Source organism: Argiope bruennichi, chromosome 8, assembly GCF_947563725.1.
Source record: "Argiope bruennichi chromosome 8, qqArgBrue1.1, whole genome shotgun sequence".
In the NCBI taxonomy this organism is placed as follows: Eukaryota; Metazoa; Arthropoda; class Arachnida; order Araneae; family Araneidae; genus Argiope; species Argiope bruennichi.
Genome location: NC_079158.1, coordinates 55226592 through 55238793, shown reverse-complemented (window position 1 = coordinate 55238793; position 12202 = coordinate 55226592). Strand labels below are relative to the sequence as shown.

Sequence of the window (12202 nt, the reverse complement as noted above, 5' to 3'; positions counted from 1 at the left end):
CAGAACTAATGATCTTTATTCAAGCTTATCATTTCATCTCCCAAAGTTTTTACTGTTCTGCAAATGAAGCTAAGAGTGCGATATCATTTAAATAAAATAAGCAAAATAATAAATTTTATTCTGATGGGGAAAAATGTCAGAATTGTGTGGAATATGAAATTTTTTTTATCAAGATTTTTCTAAAAAAATATCAATATGTAAAACAATTCTCTTGCTTAAGCACAAAATGAGTTAAGTGATTATAATATTGAAATTTGTTGACAAATGTTATTTTTCATTCATTTATGCATGCGATGTTATTAAATATTTCTATCCATATTTCAATGATGTTTGTAACAGTGGTTATGTGTACATAAATGTAACAGTTGTATTGTTCTTTTAGTTAAAAAGTAGCTGTATGGTTTTCTCTTCAATTATGTGTATCACCTGTTTTTAAAATAATTGCATATATCAATATATAACTTGAAATAATATTTGTTAATATATTGTCCATTCTTTCTGCCTCTTTTTTGGAATGAAGCTTTTAGATTAAACAATAATAATAATAAAAAAAAGGTTACTTTAATATGAAAACAACTTGGTATTTCTTCCAAAAATTCTAATTTACATTTAAAAACTTTGTTTCTGTTAGAGCTTTTATTCTGTTAAAAATTTTGTAGTGGACAATCTGATAATATTTGTTTCTTGAAATCTAGTATTTGCTTCCGGTTATTATCTTCTGTGTTTAATATTAGGTTTTAAATTGATCATTCTCTTCAAAATTATGCAGGTGGCATGCTCATCATATGTAGATATTCATTCATTATCAAAAATATATATATATATATAGAAAATGATATAATAAATTCTTTATTGTATAAAAAAAATTGATGTATTAAGTGGACAATCACTAGAATGCAAGAATTCTGAAGTCCTACAGCTTAATTTTCTATAATTGAATATATTACCTTGCAGTCATGAGAAAATTAGAATTTTGTCTCAAAAAGAATTATGTTGAAGGTTATCAGTGTAAACAAGTAGGAAATTTCTTTCGGATGTATGTAAAATTAAGCATTAGATTCACTATAGTTTTCAATTAGTGATTTTTTTTTTATAATTCAAGTTTGTAATTATACTAAAATTTGATCCATAATAACTCAAATCCTGTATTGAATTAGAAAGTGATATACAGCATTAAGAGCTTAAGAGCGTAGAACATATGAAATAATATATTTAGTATATAGTTTTTATAACAAAAATACTTAAAAATTTTGTACTTTTTCCTGAGTTTATTGTGTAGAGCACTTTAAAATATTTGCATAATTAGATTTAAAAATGACTTTTATATAGGTCTAGATTACAGTAAAACTATACAACCAAATGAATTGCTGGGTGTATAAATTAGTAATACACATAGGTTTTTTTTAATATATATTGGAAAGAGAAAATTTGAATTTAAATGAAAGCTGTATGAAATTTGTGAATTGTATTGCAAAATATGATAATATTTTAACTATTAACATTAAATATAAAAAAATATTATCTTTCTATACAGTAATTAAAGGACTTTTTTTTTTTCTTTTAACAAAATGGAGAATTTTATATAGTTGTTCTTTATTCTATTTCATAATGCTTTATGCTCATTGAAAACAACTCTTAATATTTAAAATCATTTTACATACCACTAATAACTTTTAAAAAATAAGTAGTTGATAATTAATATTAAAATAATGCCTTATAATTAATTATTAAACATTCAGTGTACTCTAATGGAATTTGACTTTAGTGCTATGGAACTAGTACAACCAATATATTTTCTGATTTTCAGTATTTATGCCGATAATTGCAATTTTTTTTCAAATAGCTTTATTTTCTTTTAAGGTGTTTTAATTAAAATTCCAGTTAGATATTAGTTACAGATTTACTATATTATTTAAGATATCAATATTTTGGATTTTTAATGATTTAACACTGTTATGAAATATTCCCTTCTGCATTATATATTTCATTTTCATTTATTTATTTTATTTGCATATGGTTTATTAACTTTTAAGTAAGATGAGTAGAATGAATGGTATGAATATGTTAACCTAAATATAAATTTTCTGTATGCTAAGAATTAAAACAATTGAAATCAGGAAAATAAATTTCTTCTGAATCCGGTGTACTGTAGATTATTGTATTATATCAATTGCTGTTTGTAAATGGACAATTATCTTCATTTTTATGGAGTGAATGCAAATACAGTACTTTATTATGGTTCAGTACTATTCTTTAGAATAGTTTGTGGTGTGTTGTATCCTATGTATAAGAAAAATGACTAGATGTTTTTTCCATCCATATACACTTATAGTAATCTGAATTGAAACCATTGCTTTTTTTTTTAATTGTAATTCTTGTGTGTACAGGTATTTATTTTATATTGGATGTTGTATGAGGATAATACATCTTTGATTGATAAAGTGAAATGCAATCCTGACTCTTTTAAATTGAATAAAGATTTTGGAAAAAACCCCTCCTTTTTTGTAAACCTTTTTTCCTTGTCAGATTTACGATCACTTTTTAATTTCAAAGCAGAACATTTAAATTTAACAGATCATGTTATTTCATCATCACAGTTTAGTCATATCTTTGCTGGCAATCAAGGGAATAGGTATTACTGAAAATTTTCATCTATATTGATAAACTAAATAAGTAAAATTAATTGTTTTATGAAGTCTAATAATAAACCTCTTTGTTGGTATATATAACCAAGTGCAGCTTCATAACCATTGTAGAATTCCAACACCTTCTAGTTTTTTAGTACATAAATATAATCACTAATTTATTTAATTTTGTACGTAATTAAATTCATCAACAATTTTAGTATCGGAGTGAATAGTGAATTTTATCTGAAAAAATAAGAACTTTAAAGTACTTCTTAAGCATCTATATAGAAAAAAAAAAAAACCAATCATAATATAGTATTTTTTTTATTATAGAATTACGAGTTTGATGAAATAAATGAAGTTGGGTATTAATTAAATTAGTGTCCAATTTTATGCTAATATAAATATAAAATGTACCAAGAACCACTGAATTTTTTTTAATGCAAGTATCATTTGAAAATTCTTATTAAAAGACTTTCATTGCATATCTTTAATTACATTACAGTTAGTAGTATCCATAAAGGTTTTATTGTTACATCATCAACATTCCAATTCCACAAAAAAAGTTTAAGAGCATAAGTAAACAAATCTAGAATATAAAAGTCATGTTAATTTTATTAAACATATAAATAAAAAGTTGGTTCTTTTTAGAGATTTTTCTAAATATTTTCAAATCTCAATTTTTTCTCTAATAACTTTTCTCAACTCAGTGATTAAATGTTTCTGGCTTTCAAACACATGCATTAGATTTATATTCAATTTCAGCAATTTCGGTTTCTTAGAGAAATTTCTTTTCCCAGAAAGAGAGCAAGAAATTAGTTTAACTTTCTTATGTCATTGACCTCTATTTCTTCCGCCATCTGATTCCTTCCAAAATGATGATATTTTGAATAGGCTGATGTTGCTAACATTCTTAATTCTTTAGAAATGCTTATTGAGTAGGTTCTGCCAGATTGCTTTATGTGATCGCAGACTACATAATACAAAGCAAATTTCGCACTTCAATATTTTAATTAATTGTTTATTCTCTATCAACGGATGTTTATTCATGAGAAAAAATTAAAATCATTTTAAAAACTCTCCACAGTTTTTGGAATTTTCAATCTTTAAATAAAGGATTAAAAAAACCAAAAAAACATCCAGTCTAATTTTTGTGACATGAAAATAGCATCTTCATAACATCTTTTTTATCTTTTCGGATAAAATTATAACTCAGAACATTTTTTTTTTTTTTTTTGCCATGCTTATTCTCTGCCAAAACAACATTTCTTATTGATGCAAATTTACTGAAGATCTATTCATTTTTAAATATTTTTAGCACAAGCTATGCGAGTTCGCAAATTGTACAGACTAAGTCTATGGCATAGGATACTGACGTGCTCCGATTGGTTTAGGCCAATCCACAATTCCACTTTTTGGCAATGTTTTGCCAAAAAGATGCCATACTAAAATATATTTTTATAAAAATAAATAAAATTTGTGAATCCCCCCCCCCCTATTTTTTACGGTTCACATGTAATATTAATCTGGAACACATATACAGCAGAAAAGATCAAATCCTGAAACCTAAATTCAGGAAATATAAAAATTACAATTTATTAAAAATATTTTGTGTGTGTGTTTCTTCTTAATATTATTTTGATATAACTAAAAAAATCAGCTACGAAATCACATATTCCGTTAAAGCTTACATATTTATACGTTTTGGACATTAAGTATTCATCTCTCCATATGTAGTTGATGGGAAAGTAACAAACGTTCATCAACAAGTCTCAATGACTGCATAAATTATCTAATAAAAGCACGAAAATCATAGAAAAATAAGAATTGTTGCATCATATGTTGAGGAATTACTTCCATTTAGTTTTTATACTTCTGTGCCTAAACAACATTAGTTAATTGTATTACTAGTATTATTAGTAATATTTATTATTATTAATAATAATTAGTATTAGTAGTATTACTAGTAATATTTAGAGAAAACAATTATATTAATAAAAATTCGATCGTGTTGATATTTACTCGTATCTTCCATAAAACTAATGAAAGGTACAAATTTTGAGCCAAGTAAGCGAAAACTACTCTATTATGAGTGCAAAACATTGCCAAAAAGATGCCAAGGCTTAAACCAATCAGAGCATGTCGGTATCCTTTGCCATAGACTTAGTCTGCACAATTTGCGAACTCGCACAAGCTATTGCTAATCATGCTTGAAAAGCATGCAGTCTTATTGGATATTGTTTTTGTGGAATGTTAGTCTTTCATTAATTTGTTCTTTGTCATGCCTGTACTCAGTTGTGGAACAAGATGCAATATTAAAAAATTCATACTTGCATTAGCAATTTACTGAAGTTTCTAACAAAACTTTAAAAAAATGCACAATTTTTGTTTTACTGACTGCATATCAGATGTATAAAAAGACAAGTTTGTCATGACTCTGATACATTTGAAGAAATGGCTTATTATATTGTTCAGCCCAAGTGAAACCAGCTGTTAATGTCTCTCCAATATTTCATCACATACTCCCCAATAAAGGAATTATCACCCCTGTCATTTGGCATAAAAGGGACCTTTGGCTAGGCCATGAATGTCAAATGTGCACAGATTTTTATTTTCAGAGTTCCAGTACAGAGAAAAAAAAAGTGAGTATACCCGAAACTTTTTGTTTGGAAATTGAATCCAAAATTTATGACAGAGTCGCAATTTTAGAAACAAGATAACTTACCAAATTTCATTTATCTAAGTTTTTTTTTTTGTTACGATGTTTACATACAGACTGATAGATGTTCAACTCATTACTGAATTTGATCAAAAATTTTGATATAGATCTATACTTTAGATGCTAAAATTGTGCCAAATTTTATTGTTATTAATTCAATGTATGCCAAATTTTATTGATGTACTACTTAGCATTTTGAAGTTATCATAACTCAGACAAACAAACAAATTTTTCATGTAAAAGGATTTTGTTCAATATTTGGTAGAAATCTGCAAATTTATAAACTTCGGCTCAAAGGTTTTCTCAGTTATCTTATTCACATACAGGTATAATTCCAAAAATGTGTTAATCATGGAGATTGGACAAAATCTGGAGTTCAAGTTTTCTGGAGATCACAATTCTATCTTTTTGAATTCATATATAAAAAAAGTAAAATAGGAATTTTATTGGCATTAATTTATTTTTGATATTTCTTGACAAGAGTAATAAATGACTTAGAAGAAACATTTAAAGTATAACATCATAAACATTTTTCTTTACATTTTTTTTGGAAGCCTTAGATTATTAAATTTAAATCACTTATCGAAATGTATAATGGATGAAATATACATTTTTTAACATATTTTTTTAATATTCTGAACTTTTGAAGAAAATTGAAGTAAAAATACTTACAGATTCACTAATGGTGAATCACTAAATGATATTGCTAAACTAAACAGGCTAAAGCTAAAAAAAGCTGTAGAAATATAACAATGAGTTGAAGTTACTATTAACAACCAATACTCATGGTTTTACATGAATATATATAAATTTAAAAAAAAAAAAAAATCCCCCTATCTAAACAAGCTCAAAAAGGTGAAAGAAATGTCAAGTAAATAAATGAAAAGGATATATTTTCCCAATGCTATCAGCATTTCTTTAAACTGAGAATACACTTTTTCCACTGATCTCTGGATTTATTAAACATTTAAAGATTAGACATTTCAAAGAAAATACAAGTATAAACAAGCAGATTGATTGGTGAAATTATTTTTTCATTAGAATTAAGGCCCTTATATAAGGGCAATCAAACTTAAGCAGTTTTTTAAGGAATTTAATTTTAATCTTCAATTTCTCAATTTTTTTTATTATTCAATTGCAATAACTTAAATTTTTATAAATAAGACTAATGAATAAAAACATTTAGTTCTAAATTTAAATTTACTAATTTTTAATTACAATTAGTTAAAAATTAACAATTGCTCAATTATAGTTCTTTTGTTAATACATATATTTAAATTGTTCAAAATTAATAAAAAAACAATTATTAAATATATATGATTTGCTGTCAGCCATCCCATATATATGACTAACCAGGGTTTTGTTTTCAGAAGTATTCAATTTTAATTTCACATTTTCTAAAAGAAGCTGCTAGCTTATAAAGTAATGTTGTAGTGACATACACTAAAAAGACATTAAAATTGAATTATTTATGTAGGCCATAACTTAAAACAAAATTTGAATTAAAAAAATTGAATTACTAGTTTATAAAATTAAATCACAAGATTTTAAAAAAAAATTGCACAGTTTGTTATATTAATAATTCAATAGAAACAGTACCAAGTTTAGTTATTGCCTCATTTTAAGGGAATATTTTGGGACAGATACTTTAATTTTGGATAATACATGAATAGATATGTTCCTCTCTATACTTATGTGGCATATCCCGATGTTGGGTTATGATGCAATTCATTTTCCAACCAAATACTTACTTGTTAGCTGATTCTTTATGTAGTATTAACTAAATAGTTGATACATGTATTAAGTTGTTTTCCAGTAAAAGTTTCATTATTGGAGTGAAATTATAATGATTGATTCATGCACACAATTTGCAGTAAGAATATGATAATTTCGAGTATAATTTAAAAGTCTAGTGAGCTTTTCTGTTAAAGCACATCCATTTAGATGGTCATTGAAGGTAATGATCTACAAGGCCAAGTAATAATAACTACAGTTAGCTTAATTGTATAACAAAATCTTTTGGGACAATATGGAATATGTTTGAACTAGTATCTGTTCTCACATTTTGTATTCCCTTGGAAAAAGTAATTAAAACCCTTTTTGCGTAATTCACCAATGTTTCCTACAAGGAATGTTATTTTTTTACCCTCAAGAGTTAAGCTATTATTTAATTTTAGAAATTTCCATTTGTCTCATTTTAGTGGATACTTCAAATTAGACATGGAGTTGAGTATTAAAAGTTTTTATTTCATATAAATATATACTGTATTCAAATGTGTTACAAAGCCATGAAAATGTAATATTATTAAAAGAAATCAATTTGTAATTTCTTGTAATAGCACTAAGCTGTAACTGACTGTCATTCCTCCTGATTAAATATGATCTATAAATTATGCAGTCATTTTCTTTTATAGCAATTTTTACAGTAATTTTAAATAATTGATTCATATTACACTTAAGTTAAATATTTAAAATCAATATTTATGGTGAATAATTTTTTTTTATAAAGAGTACATTACTCAAAGTAATACAATTTAATTTGAAACAGTTTTTTTTTTTATTTGTGTTAAAAAATGATAAAATGAATAACTTAGTTTTTATTTTAGTAACTGACTGCTGTTCAATTAAAAAAAATATATATATAAATTTTCTCATAAAATTTTATGCATTTCCAATATATATTTACAATGTATACAATTTATGATAATGACCACAACCATCATATTTTTTTAAAACATTTTGTTCTCTTGCAATTATCAATATAAGTTAAAAAGAATTATTTTTACATGCTTATTGCAAATAGAATGAAATAAAATTTCAATAAATTAAGTATAAAATTACTAGGAAATATTTAAATTTTTATGGCTCTTGTGACTAAAAACAAAGGAGAGACAAAGAGGAAATAAAATTTTTATAATTTGTTCATACCTCCTCCTCCCTCTTTGTACGACTGAAATGGATATAAAATCTGTCTTCTTAAGAATCCTCTTTATTATGAATATCTTCCTTTCTGTTTGGATTTCCATATAAGCACTTTAATTAACAATATGCTAATTAGATGTTTAGAATTTGCTGGCTTATACTACTATTTGAATACTTTTTTTACAAACATAAGTATTTAAAAAAAATTATAAACATTATTTCATAAGAAATGTTATTTGATCTTCAATAAAAAACACCAAATATAAATAGTTAAGAGAAATTTTAATCTTTTTATGTAGTAATATAGCGTACTTCAGTCTTGAAAAATGGGGCTACAGCAGTAACATTCTTTAGTAAGATTTAAGTCATCCCTAAAATATAGCAGCTTTGTCTGGAACTCACCTAATGGAGAAATAAATTTTCGTGCAATTAACTTATTAATTTTTAAAAAACTCTTTTATGTAAATAATGCTGAAACATCTGATTAAAACATATAATATGAACACATAACTTTTTATTCATTTAATACTTATATACCAAGGAAATCTGACTTATAATTTCATATTTTATCTACTCATACAAGAGAAAAATGTCATTCTCTAGGCAGTACATCACTAATGCTATTTTGTTGGCTTAATGTCAAACAAAAATATTTAAAATATTTTATACCATAGATAGTGTTGTTTGACATTAAGCTAATAATTTGCAAAATCAAAGAGAAAAAATTATATATTTTGTTGGAATTAAAAATATTATTTTTCAATTAATATGAAATAAAAAATATATTGAAGAACAGAATATTAATTAATTAGTCTCAGTAATGAGAAAATAACAAAATCTTGTGTTTTAATTTACACATTGTTCAGAATCATCTCGATTCCTAAAACTCCTCAAAATATATGTATTCCAATAAAATATAAATGCACTGATGATTCATTCTAAAATGATTATACATTGTATTTAACTAAACACTAACAGCAGGAGGTTAAAGTTAATTGATTAAATGTACTAGGTTCACCAAAATGTTATTTTTTTCTCTCGACCCTCACTTAAAAAAAAAAAAAGATTCTATTTCTTTTTTAATATTTCATAACTATTAATTACAAAAAAAAAACCACAATAAAATTTTAATTTTTATAAGCTGGCTACTGAAGTATTCTCTTCCCTATCTTTTACTATACACAGAATATAGTGATCGTATTTTAGCGCAGGATTACATTTCCAAATTATAACACTTTTTATTAGTAAGTTTTCTTTCTCGGTGTTGCCATTACTGCAAGCGACAAATTGATCAGATATTATTGATGCTGAACAATTGAACAACAGTGCTGAAAGGATGCCCATTTCCTTCTGTCAGCATCTAGACTGAGGCTCTAATTTATTTCACTTTAATATACATAAAACAATAAATTTTCATAATGGGAATAAATTTTTATGACATTTTAGAATTTTCTTATTGCAGTATTTATTTAAGATTTCATACAATTTTTCCATTTATTAGAAACATTATACTTATATCATTTACACATTTATGGAAAAGATGGAAAAAACCATGGTAATTTAGACATATAACTATGAATTATTTATAACTTTTAACTGATGTTTACAAACACACTAAATTATATTTTATAAAAGATATTTTGAAATTTGATGAAAAGTAAAGCAGAAGTAATGAAACAAGTTAAGCATCTTCGGCATCTATAGTAACCAACGTAACTATAGTACATTAAAATTGCTTTATTTCTATTTCAGGTATGAAATAAATATTTATAACACATTTATAATCATACTATTTCATTCCAAATTAGAGTGATTAGTATATAAAGTGACAGGTTTTTTTTAATAAGAAAATACAGTCAGTCATTCCACCAAGCATTAAAAAAAAAACAAAAAAAAAAAAAAACACTGCTTCTAATTTTTGGTCATTAATTAATGATCAAAAGCAATACATGTTGGGAATACCAAAGTTTGATTCACAGTTCTTTGAAAAAAAAAAAAAAACTAATACAGAATAATAAATTCATTGAATTTTTTAATATACAATACTTATTTTGACTCAGCAATTTTTCTAAGCTTTTCAATCATTTTATCATAACTTTCTTGCTGTTTCTTCAATTTCATAGCTTTCTTTTTCTCTTTGTCTCTCTGTTCTACAGCTTCTTTGAACCTAGGATCTCTGGGATCAATATCATATCCAAGATATTCACTAATTTCTTCAACTAATCGTTCTCGTTGCTGTTTTAGTTCTTCTGTTTTCTTTTCTTTCCTTTCTATTTTGGCATAATAGTCAGATATCCATTTATCTAAATTGGCCATATTCTTATCTACTTCGTCTTCAACTTCTTTCTTGCGTTTCTCTTCTTCTAATCTTTTTGATTCTACATTTTGAATCCTTTCTTGCAAAGATGGTTCGAATATTTCATCATACTTCATAGTTTCTAACATTTCTTCTCTAGTAGGCCAGCATATTCCAGGATTCAATTTGCTTTCTTGGCCAAATCTAGCGTAATAACCTCGCAAACGGTATCGTTGATAATCATACTTGCTTTCTATAGGCACAGGTTCTTTCAATATGTGTTTTCTGTATATTCTTTCAGGTAAACGCGCTTTAAAACGTTTCTGTAATATCTCTTGCTCACTCAGTTCTGGTTTTCGTAGATCTTCCAAAGCATCATCGACAGGAGAAATTTCAGTTTCAACTTTTTCGGTAGCGAAATTTGAGGTAGATGTGCCCAAAAGCCGGGAAGGTAAAATATTATATTGAGAGACAGAAAAATGTTTCCTTTGGAATAGACACAATTTCCATATATTTACAGAGCTTCCCATTTTAATAAAGATGAATAAATGTAACACAGTTTTAATAAATATATATTATATTTATGGAACAGACATCCGCGATCAAAATCAAAACAAATACAAACGTGTTTAGATGTCCGTTTCTTTTAAGAAGATACTGTTGCCACTTGCTTTCGAATTTCTTCGTGCCTTTAGTTTGATGTCAGCTTTACAGCACAATGGCTAATATAATAAGATCATATGAAATTGAATAAGCGATATAATTCCTTCATAATCACAAAAAAGACATGCTTTTCAAATAAGCACTAAAAAATCAGGAGGGGAAATAACTGAATTAAATAACAAATAAATATAGTAACTTTAATACATGACACGCTACGATGATTCTGTCATAATGCAAATCATTCCATACTGAAGCAAGATTCATATGAGATGATTTATACAGTTTAATTAATTTTCTTTAATTTAAAGGAAGGAGGACATTTAAAAGCATTTTAAATTAACACTCAAGTTATCGAACTGATTAGTGTTATAATCTATGCAGATTAACTTGGCAGAATAGTACAAAAAATGTTGTGACGGGCTATCGACGTTGTTCGTGATTCTCCGCTCAGATTTGTCAGAATTCAATAAAACCCACCAGCAGCAGACTTTTTAAATTTTTTTTCTTTTTTAGACTTCGCATTGGTAAAATGGATCATGTAATTTTTCGCTCTCATAATGAAAAGGGAAGCTGTCAGGTGGATTAATCCCTTTTTTTTTTTTTTCATCTTGTATTTAAATCTAAATCTTGCTTCTCATCTATTAAAAAAAATAGAATATTGAGAGATGACTATTTAAACTGAAGCATGATACAATGCTTAACATTGCATTAGAATAAAAATTTAGTACAAAAAATATATTTATTACATTAACCCTTCTATTATATAGTTAACTTCAGATAAAAGACATGACATATCTCCACAAATAAAAAAATAGTATAAAATTATACTATTTATATTGAATGAGAGGGAAAACTAAATGTGAGATTACATAATCTAATTAAATTGCAATAAATATAGAATTGCAACATAATTTTACGTACAGGAACTTTTTTTTTTTTTTACATCACGATACTAAACTTTAGGAAGTTATTGAA

General features: G+C 25.7%; 1 protein-coding gene across 1 annotated transcript; it reads right to left on the bottom strand.

Annotated features, from left to right (window-relative positions):
* Positions 1–9096: 9096 nt before the first annotated feature.
* On the bottom strand, positions 9097–11198 carry LOC129980520 (growth arrest and DNA damage-inducible proteins-interacting protein 1-like). Its single transcript, XM_056090855.1, has one exon. The coding sequence runs from the start codon at positions 11092–11094 to the stop codon at positions 10315–10317; it is 780 nt and encodes a 259-aa protein (XP_055946830.1). The 5' UTR covers positions 11095–11198; the 3' UTR covers positions 9097–10314.
* Between the last annotated feature and the right edge of the window lie 1004 nt (positions 11199–12202).